The 23,046-nt window shown below is 36.6% G+C and overlaps 1 protein-coding gene across 2 annotated transcripts; it reads right to left on the minus strand.

Annotated features, from left to right (window-relative positions):
* Positions 1 to 20,074, minus strand: LOC109096808 (serine/threonine-protein phosphatase 2A regulatory subunit B'' subunit beta-like). Of its 2 annotated transcripts, XM_019110468.2 has the most exons (14): positions 19,949 to 20,074; positions 18,608 to 19,008; positions 6,371 to 6,559; positions 5,739 to 5,842; positions 4,992 to 5,094; positions 4,020 to 4,094; positions 3,706 to 3,792; positions 3,194 to 3,350; positions 2,728 to 2,776; positions 2,521 to 2,610; positions 2,027 to 2,202; positions 1,777 to 1,895; positions 1,586 to 1,692; positions 1 to 850 (listed from the first exon to the last, which is right to left on the minus strand). In XM_019110468.2, exons 2-14 carry the CDS (start codon positions 18,956 to 18,958, stop codon positions 709 to 711), a joined length of 1,749 nt encoding a protein of 582 aa, XP_018966013.2. In that variant the 5' UTR covers positions 18,959 to 19,008; positions 19,949 to 20,074; the 3' UTR covers positions 1 to 708. The 2 variants fall into 2 exon arrangements, with proteins under 2 accessions (XP_018966013.2, XP_018966012.1); XM_019110467.2 differs by lacking the exons at positions 18,608 to 19,008; positions 19,949 to 20,074 and adding an exon at positions 9,239 to 9,583.
* Between the last annotated feature and the right edge of the window lie 2,972 nt (positions 20,075 to 23,046).

Below are 23,046 nucleotides of genomic sequence, written 5' to 3' on the forward strand. Positions count from 1 at the left end.
TGACTTTTGTCAATACTTTATTGAACTCTTTACAATAATAAAAGCACATTGTTAAGAAGCACTTCTATAGAAATAATACAAACATGATTTGTTGAAAACATTTAGCTGGACTAAAGCCTAAAGGTTTAGAACAAATGAGGCAAACAAATATTTACAAATACATATAAATACATTATAATTTAGAAACACTTCTCACACAGACCGTAAAATGTCAGAGTCTAATTACTGCATTATTTCATATTAATGTGACCCTCAAACACATAAGGCAAGTCGACAGAGCTCCATGAGAAATAAGCCATCCATGAAATCAAGCTGAAATCACTTTGGTGAATCTCTGGAATGTCTTATTGGCCAATTCTGTGCATAAAAATATTGAAATATTTAACAACTTAGTGCATATTCAATAACTCAAGTGTACCGGTTTGGTTCCAGTGTAGTTGCTAAAAACCTACAGTGCAGCTACATATGTTTCAGAAAGCTGGTTGTGCATTGATGTCAGACTGACAGATAGACTGGGCCAGCACAATCTGTCTTGCTAAACAGATCCTCGTCAGACTGCTGGTTTACTGTCTGGTATCCAGCCGTTGGGGGAGCGTATCTGTACACTCTCAAGCCTTGGTTAGCTGAACCAGGAGAGCAGGATTGGTCCACTTCCTGTTCTACACACTAGCAGATGACAGCCTTACTTGTGTTGCATGGTGGTGGCTGTCATTCAAAATCATCCACGTATTCGTATTCATCAAGGTCCAGGTTACAGTGAGGGTTGGGGATCTCAAAGAGATGCCTCTTCTCATTCCCCAGGTCAAAAGCAGATGTAATGTGATCAATTGGGTGCAGAACATTGTCATAGCTGAAAACAAAACCAAAAATTGTACACTGAATTAATGTCAAAATGTACTTCACCCAGCCCTTTCAGTTTGAATGTTTTACAACAGTCTTTTTCAATAATATCATCCATAATACTTGGGGAGAGCAGTTAATACTTTATAATGGAATTTATAACATACACAGTCCTGTACTTTGATTGGACGCTTAAAATGTAATGAAAATTGGAGAAAGGATATTCATATGGAGAAACTACACGAGGGGGAAAAAAAAACTTTTAGAACCAACTGGAAGGCAAAAGAGTTAGAAACTGACATGTAAACGCATGCCATTGAAAAGACACCTGACTAAACTGGAGTTTGCTGAAACTGTAAAACATACTTTAATCCGCTATGTGATGGATCTAAACAGTGACCAGGTGAAGCCACGAGGCATAGAAGTGAGGGAGAACAGAAGGAACCTCAACCCTGCATCTACAGTATCTTACCTGTTTCAACTCTACTCATCCTGCCATTAGAAGTCTGTGCTGATCCTAAAAGTGTCCCATGATACCTCATCAGCCCTCTGATCACTGATTTAGTGCAGTGACAATGCAGCAAATTACATTTGATGTTATTAAAACTGCTGCATGAGGTGAAGTCCTGTTACGTTTTAGAGAGGCTGCTCACAGCTGAAGTTCAGTGTTATTAACTCATATAAGATGCTGCACAGTGATAATACTGTGGTCTGTGGGCAGTTCAACTGAGAAACGCAGTCTTACCAATCGTTGTACGGCTCGTTCGCAGTTTCCTCAGCTACCAAGTTATCATACTCCTCTGCAGCATATCTCTCCCAGTCAGAAATCTCCTGTCCCACTGTCTCAGCATCCTATAAAATAACAAATGCAGAACAGCAATAGTATCAAATCATCAAATTGACCAAAACAACCATAAAAATCATGTTATTCTTTACCCTTGCAGCCAGTAAGGGATCCTTCTGTTCGTGGTCTAGGTACTTCTCAATGTTGAAGAAGGTGTCAAAGAAAATATGGGCAAGTTTACATCTCTTCAAGTCCCTGAGAGAGATTTTTCCTGACAAAAAATAAAAGCAAGTTTTTTTTTTTTTTTTACGGTTGTGCAACTACTTCAGAATGATGACAGTCGAGCATGCAAAGTCTAGGATATTCAATCCAACACATTAAGTTATTCATTTTAAACAATACCTGGGATTTCTGGCTTAACCATATCTAACATTTGGCACAGGCAGTCCTCGAAAGGCAGTGGTTCAATGGCCATGGCCTCAAGCTTCTGAGACTGCTCCTGGTAGAAGTACTCCAGCTCATACATGGACAGAACTCCATCCCCATCCAGATCCATACAGCGAAACCAGTACTCTATGCTACACAATCAACAAGAATAAAAAGCAGATTATTTAAATACTACTGTAAAAATATGTAACAAAAGATATTCATTCATAGTTGGTTTAACTTTGTTTTTATATCCTTAAGTTTTTACATGTTAAGATTTCATTTTTTGGGAAATTGTTTTATCAGATTTAATCAAAGAAAGAATTGATAAATTAATTATCAAGAAAGTTTATAGTTGCAGTCCTATCATTTAAAAAAAAAAAAAAAAACTCCAACCATTTTAGAACATCTATAAGCAATAATAATAAAAAAAAAAAAAAAAACAGATGAAGGAAGGTAATTTCAGTTACCTGGTCTCAGTCTTTTTGTCCTCCTCAGATATAAGGAACCACACGAAGTCGGCGTAGCTCAGTCTGCCCTCTTTGTGAACCTTTCTGTCCCTGAGCATCAGAGTATAATTAACCACAGCACTCATAAAATCTATAATAATGTGACACGACACGTAAGCTTTCAAAAATTGGAGAAAAACAAAATGTCTGAAAAATGAGAGATGGTACCTGGTTACAGCTCCTGAGAATAATCTCTCAGTCATTCGGTGGGATATGGCTGTCAAAGAGAGTAGAAAAATCACATCACAGTCTTCTCCTTTATTCATAGAAAATGCTTAAACTTGGTAATAATTCACTGTCAAAGGTTGTAAATATTGTAAATTGCAACCGCAAGACATAGTGATTTAATATCCTTATTCTATCATTTTAAAGACACAAAGATTGTTGACCCTGCCTGAAAGGAGATAAAACGATTAGAGTACCAGACATGCCGTCATGCTAGAGGAAATTGATGTTAAAATTTCATCGCACTTTGTTCAATTTACTAAACTCATTCTGCAGCAAACAGAAACATATGCAGTCAAGTGCTGCTGGAGGGGATATTTAACGTCACCTCCAGGAATAAGCAGCCAATCAATAAACAGCATGTCAGAAGAGTGTGATGGTCTTAAGGGCGCAGCAGGTGGATGGGTACCTTGATCATTATGTCGCATCAGGTCTCTCTGGTCTATGTACAAGTCGTGATCCGTGTCCAGCTCCCAGAACTTACAGTAGATGACATAGAAATGTTCATAAGAGAAGAACTCTGTCAACTGGTTAATCTCTTCCTCTTCTTCCAGAAGTGCCACATTCTGTTGGGAAACATTTTCACCATTACACAGCGGAAAAGCTTAGTCACCTAAATTGTAGTAGATTGGCCAAAGCAGTATAAATTCCAAAAAAACTAATCTCAACAACATCATATTACTTAAAACCTACAATAATAATAATAAAATAATACTAAATCAGCAATTAGTATAAAATAATATTAATGTGGGCTTGGTTAAAATACTGTATATTTAGCATACACTTTAATTTTCTGTTACACTGGTTAGAATTACATTTATTGATTAGAATAAAAATTGCAGTTTCTGTGCACTGCAGGTCTAGATAAAGCAGGTCAGGTAGATACTGCAGGTCTAGATAAAGACTACTGTAACATATTACCTGTAGAAAACTACTTTTCCTGAGTTCTGAACATGTTATTTTTCCAGTCCATGAGCGGTTTACATTATAAAATATCCTTTGGACTACCTGTTGGCAGAAAAAACACTTGTTGAACATAAGGTTGATTGATGCAATTCAACAAGACAGTGCTGATCTGAATTGTCCAGACTAATGGTGCACCAAAATAATAACATAGTATATATACACAGTCTGTTCAGGTTATTTTAGGTTTTAGTTAATGGTGCAAATCCATGCTTAATATACAAAAAGCATTTGAATTACTAGAAAAATACACAACTGGAAGTATTCCTTACAGTGGTAATGTAGCGTGAGTGAAAGTCTGAAGCCTCCTTTAGAAATGCCAGACCTGTATGTGAATCCACCACATCCAAGAAAAAGAAAAAAAAAGGTATAAAAATGATTCACACACCAATATAACATCAAAGTCAGCATATAATAACTGACACAGCTTACAAGAGAAGAAAAAAAACAGCAATGTTAAATCCATTTGTCTGCAAAGAGGCTCTGGATTAGATTACAGAGAAAAGGCGAATCATTTTAGTCTGTCCACTTGCAGAGGCTAATGCGTTGATACAAGATGTGTGGAAATGTTAAAGGTATTAAACTTCTAAGAACAAAGGGGTGATTTTAAGGCCAAGTCCAGTTTTTAGCTTGTGCATCAGTTCAGCAGTCTCACTCTCTGCATACATATGGCCTGCTGGCTTTTCAATCTAGTGCATTCTTCAGCAAAGAAACAAAGATTATACTTGTGCATGTATCATAGTCAAATACTGGTATATATGCGTAAAAGGCGATAAATTACGACAACTTATTTTGGGGGAGGTGCGGGACTCTTTGACCCTTCCCCATGTGAAATTAAACAATAGAAAAACACATAAATCACTGCTGTAAAGGAGCAGACGGGAACAGGCCAATCTACTCCAAAACAATACTTTTTTCATTCATCAAAACGGTCAAAGCAATTGCTAAAGCTACACAATACAAATTAAAGTGCAGATGCCAGAATACATCTCCTCCAGTGTGCACGGCCAATCCTGCCAGTGAATATAAATGACATGTCCATCACTGATCTCAAAGAATGCACTTCTGCACACAATTATTTCATAACGTTAAGCTTCACATTTGGAATTTTGCAAGTACATAAAAAAAAAAAAAAAAAAGAATGAGAGCAAATAATATAATGCTGAAATCATCAGTGCTCTGTGCATTTTGACCTGTGTGTGTCTGTGTTCTCAGTGGTAGGTCTCTATTCCAGAACTCTGTACCTGCAGGAATGGAATAAAGTCCTCTTGTTCCAAATAATTGCAGCCAGGCTTGGCCAGAAGGTGAAGAAATTTGGATGCGTCATCATGACAGGTCTGAAGCACTCTGCGGGGAGGAAACAGATGGTTTCAGGCTCCCTCTCACCCTTTCAAAGAGAAACATGGTATCCAAAACCCTTCACTTCAAATATATGTCTTCGGATTATTGGAATCTACAAATGAGGCTCCAGAATTCACGCTCAGCCAGTTCTGACATGCACTGATGGAAGAATAATGATTAAAAACAAGAGATTTGAACCTTTACAGATTCATAGACCGCCCACCCAGATGCTCAGCCAAACACTAATCTCATTAAAAATATTTACGTAAATGTATTTCTAGAAGTAGTACATTAATGATATAAAAGGTATATCATATAGGTATGTGTTTTTTTCATTAAATTATATTTTAAGGAAATTCTAGTGTATATCATGGGCTCTCTGCAGAATTTTCACACCCCTCAGTTTAAAACTTGAATGAGTATATACACAAGACAGCCACACACAAAATTTAAAATAAATAAATCACAAAGCAATGCACAGTATCATTGTACAAAATAATAATATCCCCAAAATCGTACACATAGAGCTCACTGCACTTCAGCTCTTGGTAAGAGGACATTCACATACTTGTTAAAAAGCACCATGTGCAGCCATTGACCCCTGCCGATAATAATATGAGAGGGCACTGTGAAGAGAACTGTTGTCTTACTTTCGCCACATTGCCACAAACTTGTGAACGGACACATGTCCCCTCCTGTCTCCTCCGGCAGCATGGAACAATGGAGCTTTCCAATAGAGTGGGCACTCGCAGGCCTGCAGGGAGACGAAAGTGTCACACAGAAATAGATTGTTACTGCAACGTCAGGATGACAAAATAGATCAAGACGTAATGAATTTCAAAATGACTGTTATATTTCTATCTAAACAAATAAGTGCCAAACAGACCGCAAAGTTTTGAGATCTGAATGTTACAGTAGAGTTCAAAAATAAAATGCAACACTATAACCTTTCTCTCTTAAACGGGCAATTGAGCTCAATCAGAGGTTTCTGCTAAGTGCTTGGACATTATGACTACATCTTTCACATGCGCTGTAGAAACTATAAATGGAGCCAATTAGCAATGATTATGTTTATAAATCATTTTGTTTAAATTCCTGAATCCCGTCGTTTACCTAGACGGGTTCTATCCAGGATAAGTAATTCAACATAAACAGTGGTGATATTTTTCCACTGGCTACAGGGAAAGTAAAACCTTCAAACTTGTAAACAGTTATACGTTAGTTACACAAAATGAACAATTTGCTGAACGGATAAAGGTGGCACGTTACAAACCACACTTACCTTGGCGACCAACCCCATGTCTTTTAAAGTGACTCTTTCATCAGGAAATTGAGAAAATATTTTTTCTATCTTGGAAATAAGATTGTCTATGTTGATATTGGCCTGGGGCTGTCCTCGAGGGAAGTAGAACTTTGGAATGCTTTCACTTAAAGCTGGTGTAACGGGCTCCTCTTTCTTTGCCTGCGCCTGCTGAAGAAGACAGAAATAATAACCATTAGCCACAGGACTCATCGTGGGAGAGATGTACGGTTGCTCTGAAAATTTCACCTCAATCAGCATTTCACAGTGATGGCTTAATTAAGTCGCCTCAGAGTGCGTAAAACACACAGTTTAAAACAACTTTGACAGACGCACACCCTTGTGGATGATTTTAAGGAGAAGGCTTGCAATATTTTTAGGATTTTTGTTCCATGTGATGACATGAAGGATAAGAAAATTTAACGTGGATAATGGTTTGAAACATGAGCTGTGACTCATTCATGACAACTAAATACAAAATACGGGTAAGCCCTTTTGGATTAGCATTTTAAATTTTTCCTTAAGCTGTGTTACATTTCCTTAAAACATACAAAAAAATTATAAAACAAAAACTCTTCCACCTGTTGACAGAAAAAAGGTCTAGTACACAATGTACACAAACAACTATGACTTTTGGCTGAGTCTGGATGAAGTTAAAACAGGAATCTCTCTAGTGTGGTAACCAGTGCTAAGCTGTTGTCCTTGTGTCAAATCTATTTGCTATCATGTTATGAAAAGTACAGTTTTAAACAGTTACAAAACTGATAACTACATGTGATGGACTGCAGGTTCAGACTTGCAAACATTACTGTTGGAAACACATTAACTTGGTATGGTAAACGACATCAGAAATAAACAATTGAACTGGTTATAAATTCGAGAATCAAGTATTTAGTAACACTGATTGTTCTTTTTATAAACTCTCTTTATAAATGCTTTAAATTGATAAAAAAAAATAATAATAATTGTCAGAGGCAAATGCTGATGTTGACTTGACAAAGCCTTGCCTGAAATGTTCAAGAATAAAAAAAAAAAAACAAAAAAAAAAAAACTTGAAATTTGCAGAACAGGTTTTACCTTGACCTAGAGTTGGGTGGATGAAAACTCTATGAAGAGCAATATTTAAAAACTGTTGGGGATTTTGAGAAAACATAACAAGTGTGCAAAACAAAAGTATGATGGCATTATCAAATGACAAAATGTCCTTCATGCCCAAATGTTTTGTGAACACTTGTGGTTAAATTCCTCTTATTACTGATTTTACAAAGGCTCAGCTTCCCACAGTAACTTAAAACCTCAACTATTTGAGTGTCAGGCTGCAGCTGTGAAGATCTTGACCCCCTAGAACTTCCACACAGGGGACAAAAACTCCATCAAAGCCCACTCTCTAGAATAAGCAACATTACACTGAACAAGATCCATTTGAATTTTCTGTATTAGACAAACACGTGGACATGTAGGCTCCAGCCAACCTGACCTTCTGTGCTACCATTTATCCTGAGAGATGTAAATATTTTAGGTGGCAAATATTTGGTTACTGTGATATGGAAGCAAATATTCATAACCTTCACTGCCATGCTTCATTCTGGCATAAATAAAAGAATGATCCCATTTGTGATCCCAGTTTTAATATGCTATTTATTCCAAATCCATTATTAACCTCTTGGTCCACAATACTGTAATGTAGTCTTCACTCTTCACATTAAATTTCATTTATTTTATTTACTCAGCATGGCAAAACATGACATGAAATGTATAAACAAACATTTCACATAATAGAAAGCAACAGTGAATGGCCAATTATTTAGCAGCCTTGGTTCCCAACATGTTCCACAATTATTTTCTCCAACCGGGATTTCAAAAAATTTCTTCAGTAAATATTTCTAAGCCATGAACAAAACAAACCAGCTACAAAATTTCCTAACATTTTAAATATAGCAAAAAAACAAATCCCAATTGGGGCAAATTAGAACAAAAAACAAACATTACAAGACATGTAATTAAACTATTTTCAACTACACAATGAAAAAATTGAAGAAAAAAACAAACAAACAAACAAAACAATATAGTGTCATTAAGAATCATTTAGTTTAAGAAGAGAATACTGCTTTTTGTAGTTTAATAAATCACACAAGGCCATACTGAAAATTCAATTGTCATTAACTGTGCAGCTGTATTTTATGTAGCAATAAAACATCACATGGACAGCTGTATCCCCTCTCAGTAAACAACAGCTTCAGGAACTGTTTACAAGAAAAATGTCATGTGGAAATTGATAATTTACTTATTGCTACAGTCTCTTGTGATATCAGCTATTTGACTACCTCATCTCATTCTAGAGACATCCATAACGTATATCTAGCAGTAGTCCACTGCTACTCACAGCACAAAAACCAGCTAAAAATTTGCTTTCAAATACACTAACTTTTAGGACCCTGCATGGAAGTGTGGAAGCCTAATGCATTTGGAAAGTCTTTCTCTGAAGTGGCATGCAGGGGATTCTGCTCAGTCTAACCCACTGTGAGAGATGAATGCATTTAATCTTGCCTTCCCCAGTCAGTGTCAGCCATGTCTATAAAAGGGAATGACCATTATCAACTCCTGAACAAGGCAGACAGAACCTTCTGCTCAACCCTAAACATTTGGATGCTCTTAAAACCGCCGATCATCCTCTCTAGCTGCTCGATTAAAAAAAAATAAAAAAAAAATAAAAACCTACAATTGCACAACTATAACCACACATCTACACAACATGGAAGCTAACATCACATCCCCACTGACACTGACAGCAATAGCATTAAGCAAGTACGATCGGTCTGATGGCTTCACACAGAACATAAGACAACCTGCCTGTCCTTGCTGGAAGGCTTTGAGCCTCTTCTTAAAGCGAGAGGGAAGCACAAAGTCGCAGCCGCGTGCCAGCAGTGCCAGCTCCTTCCTCAGGTCAGGGTCCTGCCGTAAAGAGATCTCCTTCATTCTCATGCTGCTGTCAGCTAATGGAGCCAGTGTGGCAGACAGTATGCACTCCAGGGTCAGGATAATCTCGCTCAGTGACTGTCCCACCACAGGACACTCCTCTGCCTGTCTTTATCAGAGCACCAGCTCTCTTAAACTGGAATGGCAGCTGCTTGCTTCAGCCGTGCAGTAGCCTGAATCACAGCCTAGCCTGTTGCTCTATACATCCAATAGTGGCTGGCAGAGGTCATACAGTCCGGTCCTGAAAAGTCACTGGGGAGATAGGACGAGGGTGTTTGTGTGAGAGCGGTGGGGGGGTAGGGGGGGTGACAATCGGAGGGTGTGTGGATCTGCCCTTTTCAGCATGCATTCCACTGCTCTCGTAGTGGTTATGTAAAGACACAAACCTGCTCACTTGAAACCCTGTGATTCTGTATCAGGGAGATACAGCAGCTAAGAACACCACAGATTAACTGCAATAGGATGCAATGTTCTGATAGATCAGCATACTTCAAATCTACAAAAGCAAACTGAAGATTGATCAGCTATTAAAAAAAACAGATCCCCCCAAAATTAATATTCAATCATCATTTAGTTTCCCTCAAGTTGTTTTTTTTATTTGATATGATTAGAACTGAATGCATTTTGCATCTGAAACATGCAACGTTAACCAATCATCTGCATGGGGTGACTGAGATATGCAGGATTTTAGAGGAATAGTGCATAGCTCAGATCACTAAACATGGGCCTATTCGAAATCGGAGTCGCTATAGGAGAATTAAAACATCTTAAAACAATATTCACTTATTACCTATTGTGCCAAATTCAAAAAGCACCATAATGTTTTGATATTTTATAATTAATAAACCAACATCAGTAATTAGCCAACCTAAAACATTTGGATCAACATGTATTAGGGATGGTAAGTAAAATTTAACGATGCAATGCTTCAATTTCTAAAAAGTGTGCATCGGACACAAGTTGGCATTTGTATCGCAATGCATCACTTCTAACATATTTGCTTCTGTAAAATCAGATTGATTTATAATTATTAGTAGATCCACTACACTTTTATTATTTAGAAAGTTGCCAATAATTTGTGACCAATATTTTATATGTAGACTGATTTCTCCTATCTAAACAGTTTCTCAAGCGCATTCTCTCACACCACTGCTGCTACATGAATATAACATATCACACTACAGAGACCAAGGCATGTCCTGAGATCCACAATGAATATAGATTAACATGGCTGTCTAAACCAAAGAAATAAAAGCGATCTATCTGTACCATATTGAATTGCATAGAATACTGTTTTCAATTGCATCGCATGGCATTGAACTGCATTGTGCTGAATCGAATCGAAATCGGATAGCACTGCATCGTAATAGGGGTCAATCATATTGCATCAGTAGCTGCTTCACATGTATTTTTAATGTATTGTAGGCTATGCATCAAGATGCATATTGCATCGGGCTCAGTTATGGAGATGCACATCCCTACCATGTATGCTACCAAACCTCAATCTCTTGGTGCGAGCGAGTGGTCAGTCACGTGTGTGTAGGATGACCGAACTTAAGGAGCTTCCCCTGGAACTTACGTGATCGGCAACCGGATGTTTTTTTGTCTTATTGCAACTCATCTCTGTTCTGGACCTGCACAAACTGCATTGCAATGCAATCATTTTCCAAAATGTAATTTACGTGAAAATATGAAGTCTGTAAATGCCCGTTAACACAGGCCAGAGACGCTGAAGAAGGACGCAAAGAGAAAAATACTGCAGCAGGCAGATCTCTCACGGTTTAAGATGCACAAACTACCCTAAAAACTACCCTATTAGTTTGGGGTTTATATGAACGTGTTTTTGAGGGGAACTCACTGTCTTCAGAAAAGTTTACATGGTATTTTCTTTTCATCTCGTCTTTGTATAGTTCATATTAAAGCAGTGTTTCAGCGCAGTGATGCTTTGTTTACAGTGGTAACCAAGGAAATGCTGTATCTGGTGTTCCAGAAGTGCCTCCTGCTGTCAGAGAATGAATATTGCTGCATCCCAAATTACGCACTATACACTATGCACTCATACACTATGTACTCAACCATGTAGTGTATGAATTATATAAGGTTATTTTTTCACTCATAATCGGAGTCTGATAGCCTCTCCCCCTCTGCTACGTAATTAAAGCTGCGACAGTTTTGAGTATATGAAGTGTCCAACATTTCACACTTTATTTTTTCGGATATGTAAGTGCATCATCCGGGTATTTAAAATGCACTTTTTTCTTTTTGGAATTTTCAGTGTGGATGCACTACTCACACTGTTCATACTAAAAAACGTCATAGAATAGTGCATATGTACGCGATTTGGGACGCACCTTATGCGTCTCATTCAGGTCTTCTGCTGTTTGTTTCGTTCAGGCGTGTAGTATAATTTCACAAAGCTAGTCAGAACAGTCTGTTTTTGCTTCAAATTGGGTTATTATTAAATTGAATTATGTATATGAAATGATATAACTAAATGATATGAAATGATATATATGATATGTATATGAATTATATAACTAAATTTAAATAACTGTAATTACAGATTTAGGTTAAATAAAGATGTCAGTCTTTATTTTTCTTCTTTTTAGGAAACAAATCAAAGAAAAAAATAAACAAATTCTACTGTTCCTAATATCAAAATGCTCAAAAACAAAATATTGTGATCAGCAAAAAAAAACAAAATCAACACCTAGTTTTTTTTACCCAGTCATTTAAAAGGAGCCATATGTAGGATTGTGGCCTAAACTGGTACTGCAATCACTATAAAAATACTGTAGAGCGGTGTATCCCCTCCCCCTACCCCTCTGACTCGAGGTTGCCAGATGAGCTGCAGGATTCAGCAGAAACGTAGGCTGCTTCAATGAGCTTCCAATGGCAAGTGACGAACAGAGTACACAGTAAGTTTTTTTTTTCTTCTGTTAATTATGTTTATGCTTCATGAGAGATATTTTGATAAGTAATTATTACGGGAAAAAAAATCAATTTACAAGTACTAAAGTTTTTATCATAAGTAGGCTAACAAATAACCAAAACATTTGCCACAGCAATTATAACGCGGGACAAATTCAATATCACCAATGGCTATCACAGGGTTGTTTTCAGTTCCATCAGAAAATATTGTTAGAGTAACTAAATTACATTAGCAATGGTCATACAGGTCAACTTGCACCATGTGTAACTTAGTCCACGATATACGTGAAGAACAAATGACGAATAATTTTTACTGAGGTAACATTAGGCTACTGTCTCAATTACGTTTCAAATTGCCATAATGGCCGTGCTAATGTTGTTTTCCTCAGCGTCTCAGCATAATGACAGAGCATACGTCCATGTGAGCTAATGTTATGTTACTTTGGACAAACATGCATAACTTTGTTCGACTGTCATGAATATATGAAATGTCCATTGACATCAAGTACAAGTTAGCCAAGCATAGATGAATCTTACCTGTCCAGGAGAAAATTAGCAACGTTGGCGTCTGTGTTCTAATTCTTCTCCGTTTTCAGCCGTCTCCATCTTTCAAAAGCATCTCCAATACAAATTCTGGTTTTATTTCGGACTTTGTCACGACGAATTTCTGAATTATAACGAGGTCTTTTTGATTTAGTAACATTAGACATTTTTATCCGACTGGAGTTAGGGTAGGTTACAGAAAAGCTGGCAACACGGATCCCGAAACACTACTGACTTAGTGATTGGTGGATAGGTGGAGGGAGGCGCGTCAGGCCAACACACAAAATGACAACATCAACATCAGTTGAGGGCTGCAACTCCACTTTTTAAATGACAATATCCTGGCCGGACTACTGTTGTCAGTGATATAAGTATTTGAAATGAACATGATTTCTTAATGTCTAGTGACACATCAGGGCCATTTTATGATTAATTGAAATAGATTTCTTAAATACAGCTCCTTTAAAAATAAAATTTTAGATCTGTAATGACAATACTGTGATACTGTGATATTTTTGCTTAAGGTTATCATACTGTCAAAATCTCATACCGGCCCATGCCTACTACTAGGGGTGGGAATCACCAGAGGCGTCATGATACGATATTATCACGATACTTGTGTCACGATACAATATTATTTCGATTTTAAATATATTGCGATATTCTGCAATATATTGTAATTATTACCTTTTTCCAACTTCAAATTATTTCCCCAAAGGAAAACTTTGGTAACATCTGTTTTAACTAAAAAGAAACCTTATCAGTTTATCTCACTTCAATTTTATTGCTGCGCAGTTCTGTGATTAGTAGTAAATTGGCCAGAGGGCGCTCTTGCGCTGAAACTCCAAATATGCTCAGAAGAAGAAATCCAGGAAATGTATATTCTGCAGCTAAATAAAGAGAGGATTTAACTGCTTTCATTGATTCAACATGACTAATAAACACACGACAATATATGGTTTCTCCGAGTTCTCCTTATTATAACTCTTATAAAGTATATATTATTGCAATGCTAATTGACATGGCCTTTATCACTGCTTAGAATACTATGGAATGTTGTGTGCCTTATTCTATGTAAGAAGACATCTTCTCACAAAATTATTTTTTTAAAACACTTGACTGATTTTATGAAGTGAGTTTGGAGTAAAAACATGTTATTAAAGTTGCTGTATGTAAGATTTTGACTCTACTAAAACATAAAAATACCATAATATGTTTGCAAATATTTAAGAAACATGCCAAGTTAACATACTTGTTTATCTGAAAAACAATGCTAAAGTCAGTTATTCTCCTTTGAAAATATGCGTGCCGGAATGTCGGGATTTGTTTTGGTTTGTGAAACCCGCCCACTGCCAGTTTACCCAACTGTACTTCGGCACCCCGGGTTGCCAGTTGGCGGAAAACACCGTTTTACATTTCATTCATCGTCAAGTGCGCTCGTTCCTGTTTGTGTCATCAATCTGGCAACCTGCGTGCGCGTCAAGTCTGAGGAGGAGGGGTCGGGTGAAAAAAACCCTCTCCGATATTTTGAATTTTGACTGCAATACCTAGTTCAACCACTCGATGTCAATCCTACACACAGCACCTTTAAATGTGGTGCTTTTCAATAACGCAATAACGCATCATGCTTTAGATGGAACAGCATTTAATTAGCAGTAGTTAATGGAGAATCACATTCATGACAATGTCACTCGATTAATCGTGCAGCCCAAAAGATCGTTACTTGGCATCCGTGTATCGATACAGTTTTGCAGCAGAAAATATCACGATACTATACTTTATCGACTTTTTCCCCAACCCCTACCAACTACCGACAAAAATAGTTTGCAGGAAAAACACTTACTGAGCTTTAATGTAGTTTAATTTCTATTAAGAAATTTGCACCAGTCTCACACAGCACTCAATTAACACAAAGGGGAAGACACCAGTTTACATGTTACAGCATCCTCATGTCGTAACTTGTCGTACATAAGCTCTAAATTGCCGTTTAATGTAAAACAATATTTTAAAAAAAAAATGATTGAATAGATTCATTAATCTTTTAACCATCTATATACCCATGGTCAACTTAATCTTTATAGCAAAGCTGCACAAAGCCTGAATTGGCCCTCCCTGAAAGGTGAGAAAACACACACACACACACACACACACACACACGTATTACTGCCTATGCTTTGTTTATTTTGCTTTCCACGGCTACAGCTTCCAGCCATTCCGTGGCTTATTATAGATGACAAGTCTTAGTTAGTAGCACAGCGTAGAAGTATTGAATTCAAAGAATGATGGCTGAAGCAGTTGAGGACTATTAAAAGACCCAACATGCTCTGTTTAGGCAACCCCAAGAAACAAATGTATCTTCAGTCCTTTAACAAACATCCGCTTCCAGACTGACTGCAATTACATCAATTCTTTATAACTGTGTTGATCCAAAGAAACTCAACCTCTGAGGCTGGGTGTTGTGCATCTGAAAATCCCTTCCTTATGTCCATTATTGCTTTGAAAACTAATTGGATTAATAAAAGTAGACTTTAGTGACAACTGATCTGCCATAAAAGTGAGTGAATATGCACCGAAGGCTTGGAGCCAGAGCATCTAACAAACAAAGTGGTGCAAAAATAAAGCCCTGCCTGGCTTAAATAAGTATTTTTAGATGTCAGATCATCAAGTCCACATTCTTCCACTCATTCCTGTAGAAACAGTTCCTGTTGTTGTCCAATGGCAGGATACTGCACACATTTGATAAGCCCAATTTTCTATCTAACTGCTTTTGAAGTCCTTGCTCATCAGTCCATTAATAAACAGGGAAAAACAACAAAAGGGCCAAAGTAAACTTGCTGGTGAACATGTCAATATTTTTGTTTTTCATTTGGGTCTATTGGAAAGTTTTTTCCTACCAGCACTTTCCCTTCCATTTGACTCTGCTATACGTAAAACAACTCTCCACTGTCAGAGTAAGCTGGTACTAACAGAACGAGAAATAGATCTGCCTGAACAAGAGGTGGCAGCTGTCCGCACAGACTGTGCCAATTTCCAAACAAAGCTCTGTGTCCAGTCAGTAAAGCCAAGTGGTTGAAGAGAGGATGACCAGCAAGGCAGAAGTGAGGAGCTCTAACAAACATGCTACAATTCAAGTGCTGGAGGAGAGAAAAATATAAACACTGTGATAACTGTTCCGATAGCCTGTAAGAGTTATAAACTCCTATCAAAAGTCAAAACAAACTTTCAAATAAAAGCTAGAATTCAAAATCTTCTTGTAACTGCATATCATTTTAACATAATGAAAGGGGGAAGAACCAAAACAAGGCAGAAATGTGCTTCAGAGAGCACAAAACGGTCTTAATTCCCAATACACAACTTGATATTAGAACTAACACTTCTGACATAATGGATCCTTTTAATTACCCATACTTTCAAGGGAAGATACTAAACCGTAGGGATGGTACGTGCAGAAAGCATTGTGTTTTTTCTTTGACTAAATTGACTTTTTATGTATATTAAATGTTGAATATTAAAACTTAGAAATGTAAGAAAAGCAGGAAAAATAAAATTCATGAACAAATCTCACACCATGTAGGCAAGTTTTCCACCTTAGACATTAATGTACATAACATACTTAAGTTATTTCTTCAATTAGCTTATTTTTCCAAGCAACATGCCTTAATGATCTCTCACCTTGCAACTGGGAGTCAGGGATGACGGACACCCAATTATTCTGACCATTAGCAGCTTCTGACTGAATTTATGCATACTGTATTACACCATGGACAAATATGTAAACTGCCTATGAAGTGTAAGCCAAATTCCCAGTAGTTCATTCCTGCACAGTGGAACCAAGGCTATCTTTACCGGTGTCCTGTGTCAGAGTTGGAACAGTTGTTCCGACAGCATCAGCATGACGTTAATTGAATTTTTAACTAATACTTTGGAGAATGTATTTGTATTCTGGAATTCCTTTAGCCTCTTAAAATAGAACATACGGGATCAAAATCTCTGTAATACATTGTGACAAGTTGTGGGCACATGTTGATTGTATCATGCCAAAAAACAAAATACCCAACAGTTGTTCCATCAGCACGTAGGATCACCAAAGCATTTGAGAATAACTGGACATAGAACTCAAAGCCTAGACACATCTGCTTAGCATTTCACATTAAAGTATCACACTGGTCAGATAATGTCCCTACTCATGATTTACATTCACTGCCAACAGATGTCTTTCCTCAAAATGCAACTTTGTTTGTCATCCTTAAAGAAAAAGTTTGCGGTTTCTGCTCGTCACATTTTGCTATATTATCTTTCCTCAAGTTTTGAACAAATTTTTGCACGTGACTGAAATAATACTTTTCAAAGACTCTGTTGTGCAGTGTCCAAATTACAGGGACTTCTTGCGTTTCACATAAAAACCTAATTTTATCTCAGTCTTTTTAATTTCCACTGGTGCATCAATGTTATTTATGAATAAGCCTTCTTGATATCAGCTTCCTCCTACTGGGCCAATAAGATATGTGTGAATTTAATGACACATTGATCTGACACTGACAGCAGGAAGTATCATGGAGGCATTGCTTTAATTACAAATATCCCTGCATAATCCAATTTGTAGGCTTTGAAACCTCAGCAGCAAAGTCCACCAGCATCGCTGGACAACACGATGACAGAGTCATTACCATTCCAGGGATTGACAACATAGAGATTCACCCACCTCTGGCCACACACGAACAGGATTTCTTTACACAATGACATGCAGGGTTCACAGAGCTCATCTGACCACATGCACTGACCAGGAGCTGCAAAAGCCATTCAGCATCCTCTTGTGGTTAAACTGGGAAAAATTAGTTTAACCCTCTCTTAGTGGTAAAATGGCTCTTATTAAATGTGTAGGACCATCATGAGAACGTTCCTTGAAATTTCCTATTAAACTGTGCTAGAAAACCACTTTAAAATGAGTGGTTTCTATATTAAAATGTAGAAACACGTTTGGCAAAAGCTTTTTACCACATGAACTAGTGGAAAAAAAAATAAAAAATTGGTTGTTTTAGCATGATATGAGGGATTAATGGATTCGAGATTGCCTTATATAAAAGTAAACATAACATTTCTTTAAACTAACCAGGACTTGACAGCGTTAGCTTTTCACATGCATTTGCAACTCAAAATAGATTTGTGCAAAATGTAAAATGTATTTAGGAGCATGTGTATGAATTAAAAAAAAACCTGCAGGTTGTTAAAAAGTAGAGAATTATCACTTATTAAATTTAAGATTCTAAAAAGTCTTAAGTGTTTTAAATTACATAATAAACGTCTTATTAAGGTTTTAAATTTGGGGATGGAAAAACAGGAATTGCAAAAAATTCTAATGTGAATAATAAACTTAAAAAGGCTTTGATTTCATTAAATGTAAGTGCTGCACATTTAAAGTAAAAAAAGTTGATTCCATCCATTACATGTTATTTATTATTTATTGGCCAACTTTAAAGTAGGCCAATACGTTTTTACATAATTATTAAATACAGTATGAGGCAGAAGTATTTTAAAATTTTACTTTTTAATACTTAATTTTGCATGTAAAAGTCTTCTTGTATACCTTTATTAAGGGACAATTTATTTTTTGATCAATTCTGATTGCGTTCCCACATTTTTTAACGTAGAAGCACAGGTGAAAAGCAAGCATCAAACTCTGATAATCAGGCCTGGATATAAAACTCTGCAAGGTGACAGAACTGGGGTCATACTGCATTTTAAAAAGAGTGCTGAGCACAGATGCTTTACCTTCTTAGTGCTGACAGAGCGTCGCAGGGCCCTCGCATTCACTCCCGCTCTGTTATTGCTGCCACTCGCAGATGGCAGGGTGGCTGAAGGAGGGCTGCATGGGGCACCAAGGGCCGCAGTCATTCTCTCTGTCGCATTAATCTTTGAGGCAATGTTGTTGTTGTTTTCTGTTAAAAACAAAGTGCTTGTGCCCTTGAAATCAGCAAGGCTTAGCTCTATTTCTTCTCCGTTCTTGATTTTGTTGAGGTACACTTTAAGCATTGCCTGAGTACTCGGCTCACTCAACCAAAAGAGGAAGAGCTCGTCGACCTTCATCTTCAGGACAGGCTGAAGCGTTTGTGGTGATGCCATTTCTGGCTTGCTTCATGCAGCAAAGATCCTCCCAAAAAGATAAAAATAACCTAAAGTATAAGACAGAAAGGACAGTCAAAATCCTCAAATTTAGATGTTTGAAACACACACTAAGCAATTCACAAATGACTGATCATTATTTCTATTTATATACATGCAGCTTTATGTCTGCATGTATATAAATATTACTTTGTAACGTGCTAAACAATAACTGTATGCCATTGTGTCAACAAAGCATGTTTATTAATGCATATGTAAATATACATATACAAGATACATATGGTACACGTTAATGAAAAATATGAAATGTGTTTTTTTTCTAACAAATGGAAATATTTGACACGTCATACAAAAACTGAAACATTTTACAATGGCCCAAGCTTTAACAGAAACATTTATTTACTTAAATGATTATAATTATTTATTTTTCATGCTTACACACAGGCCTACCCGAACATAAACATCACTAACAGCTGCTCTTTACAAAAAGTATTACAAATATTGGTAATTTAGGTCCAGTCAAAACATTATAGTCACTTTCATTGTTAGTACTGAAAAACTGTGGTAATTTGGTATTACCTTCTTTTGTCATAAATTTAACACGATGGCAGGTTTCACGGATTTCGCGTTTTACAATATTTTTAAAAGCAGTAACTATGGTATTGCAACGTTAACTGGTTTCTAAACACCCCACCACGGAGGACGAAACTAGAGAACAGCGAAAATATCTTCTTATTTAAATTCACTTTATTTTTTCCTCACAATTCCACACATAAACCAGAGGAAAGCGTTTAAATAAAACCAATAACGTTAGCTAAACTGTTTGTTGCTGTTGCTAGCTGACTACACGCAGCATACACTCCCACAGCTAACGGACTACGGGTAAATAATTACATAAACACCGCCAGTATTCCGTAACATAGACAAAGAAACGTATTTTTAATCATTAAAGTCCACATAATTAAAGGTAACTGATTGGCGGTACTCTACCTTGTGTTATTAGGATGAATTTTGATTGTTTTCGTTCATTCAAATGGGTACACTTTGAATCAAACTCTCGTTTCCTCAGGTAACCGGGAAAGTTTATATCGCGAGAGCAGAGGTGAGAGTTCATGCGCGAACGACTCGTTCGTTTGAAGTGGTTCGTTAAAATGAATCAATCGAGTCGATTCGCAAGAAAAACGCGTTCGAACTGTACGAGTTACCGTTTGAATGGATTAGAGAGTTGAATAATGAGAGTCACTGGACGAAGCGAACGTTTTCTGATCTTGCTCGACTCCAACAGAATCACTGTTTAAATGGAAATATTTCTGTAGTAAAGTAAAAAGTTACTGGAGGAATATTACTCAGCATTTCAAGGCAATGTTTTTCCATCAACACCATCATCAGCAAGTGAAAGATTTTTATATGAGGGAAAAATATTCTTGTTCAAACACAATGACTTAATCTACGTTCTTGGACAGCGTTTAGATTTTACTCACAAAATAACCACAACTAGAAAATTAGTTTTTATTTGATGTACTACCCCACACGTATTTATATTATTTACTCTCACTTGCTTTACTTATTTCATTTAAAATGTAGACATATTCTGTTTAAGAATAGATTATTATTTAAATGTGACGTTGAATAAAGGTCTCGAAGTGCAGTGGAAATTGGTTTAGACAACTAAAGTACTAATTCTAATGATCACAATATTAGACTCGATGAAAAAATAGTAATATGGAGCCCCCTGCAATGTCCCTGAAATTTACAATAATACCACATTAGGCATCGCACCTAACAGAAAGACATTTTTTGTTCATGTAATGATTTTCTTGCAACCATTGCTGTGTATAAATTGTTTAAACTAGACTACTGTAATAACATCATGCTTAAGGAAACACAAAAAAAACATATGATCTACAGAACAGTCTGAAATCCTTAAAAAGCTATTCCACCCTGTACCTCACGATTTGTAATAAAAGCACAAAAGGACGCCCTCTTTATTCAAAAAAAAAAAAAAAAAAAAAAAAAAAAAAACATTTAGATTTGTAATTCACATAATAAATCAATGCTTGGTGGGAATAATGGATTTCACAAGACACTTCAATTGCTCTCAGATGTTTGGATTCTTTATTTGAGATCACAATGGGAAAAGGGAACGACGCTTATGCCTTTGAAAATCCATGGAGATTTTCTCATTCTATATTAATGTTAACGGTACAGTATGGAGGGAACTTGTATTGCTAAATAAAAAAGAAAATGTTTTTGATAGTAGACAAACACAATCTTTTAGTTATGTTCTAATTGCATCTGTCTTTTTATTTTTACTTTTCAGAAAATACATTGTGTCTGCATAAAAAATAAATTAATGAGGACATTGAAAAAAAGAAAAAAAAAGAAAAAAAAAAGATTTTATATAAAACAAAACAAAAACAAATGGCTGCAGGTTACCACTTTTTACAGTTTTTTATGACCTGCAGAGATCGTACTTCACCAGAACACACACACATGCATGTTTATTATTACAACATTTAAAGAAGAATAATATATCAGTTAGTACATTTATGCCTAAAACACATTACCAATTACCAGATGACTGGGTAGATTTCTGAAACACATCTCTCTGTGGCTACAGTCACCAGGCAAAGACCACAACATCTATTTTTTGCCTTTAACTTTGGAAAACCTTTCAGGTCTTACTTGAGTGCTGTGATTTATAAGCATGTTGCATGAGAACTACACTAAAATACATTTCCATTTTGAGTTCACAGAGAAGTTTTATATTTGTTTTACAGCAAGGTACTGAACTGCAAACATAATTATGCGCATATTCCTTTTATTATTTTATTTAATCACACTCAAGTATCAAGGTCAAGTAGCATGTCATCAATATTAATCGAAGAACATCGCGGTGTTTAAAGCTATTTGTTTGTTGATGTGCTATTAACTGTATTTAAAGGCAGATAAGCCAGTTTCTTTCAAGATAAAAAGGAATGGACATTACATCATGGCATAAATTATTTCATGCATTAACTAAATTGCCCCCTAAATGCTTCCTACAAAAATGAGTAACCTATTTTAGAAAAATGTGTTTCATCTATTAATTGACTTGAGATTTCAATCTAGGTTTTTTTTCCTCAAACATGAGAAGAAAAGTCATGCGATTCCCCCCATAATGCTGGACAAAGAGCCGTTTCTTTCCCTGACATGCCACGTGAATGTGGAAATAGGTTTAGGTTAATTTTGCCAAAGAAGTTACAGCATATTCATCCCTGGTTAAAAAAGGTAAAAGAGGCTGGTTGAGCCCCCAGGGGCCTAGGGACCCAGGCCCCACCTTTGAACACGCATCACATCACTCTTTCATTTCAGCTCCCAGAATTTCATCATTCATTTCACATTATCTGAAGCTCTCTCATAGGGAGCTTTGCTCGCTGTCGAGACGCCTCTGTTGCTTCAAGATCTCTTTGAATAATTCAGAAAAAGCAGGAGAAGATTAGAAGGCATTGGATTTGACTGCGTGAAGAATCAGTCCAACAACTCCCATCATAGTTATCAGTAGAGCCATGCTTAGGCAGACTGTGGTAGTTGCGGTTCAGATGTATTTACAGTGGTGTAATATCTCATTGATGTGAGTGACAAGGTGTAGATTGAGAATTTAACTCACCTCTGCATCACGAAAATCAATGGAAGTATAAATACAGTTTAAATGTCATAAACGCTGTTATTCAGGGCTACAGTCTGAGCTTAGCGCAGCTCAAGTTCAGATTTTTAGAATATGAATGATCTGTACAAAGGACAAACTAAAAGGCAATAGTTTATATAGCCAGAACAGAAACAAAGAGGTCTGCTATTAATCTTTAAATAATTGTTTTTCATCCAATCCAATTAGACAGACCAGGTTTAAGTTATACATTATACAGCTGATCTAGCTTTTTGTGTAGGTAAAAAGCAACTTCTATTCACCGATATGCACAGGAAAAAAAAGTAAATTGCAATAAAATGAAAGAGACTGCAATTAACAACCATTAATGGCCCACAAAATTATAGCTTGAATTGAACATGAGGCAAATTGTCACCCGTAATACTGTGTTGAATTACTTTTT

Source organism: Cyprinus carpio, chromosome B9 (assembly GCF_018340385.1).
Source record: "Cyprinus carpio isolate SPL01 chromosome B9, ASM1834038v1, whole genome shotgun sequence".
Classification (NCBI taxonomy): Eukaryota; Metazoa; Chordata; class Actinopteri; order Cypriniformes; family Cyprinidae; genus Cyprinus; species Cyprinus carpio.

Excerpts from the sequence above, each read along its gene's own strand:
- LOC109096808 (XM_019110468.2), bottom strand. The coding sequence starts at position 18,958 with ATGGCATCACCACAAACGCTTCAGCCTGTCCTGAAGATGAAGGTCGAC. Across the intron at positions 5,843-6,370 it reads ACATGGGGTTGGTCGCCAAG|GCCTGCGAGTGCCCACTCTA; the intron begins GTAAGTGTGGTT and ends GTCTCCCTGCAG. Across the intron at positions 5,095-5,738 it reads TTTGTGGCAATGTGGCGAAA|AGTGCTTCAGACCTGTCATG; the intron begins GTAAGACAACAG and ends TCCTCCCCGCAG.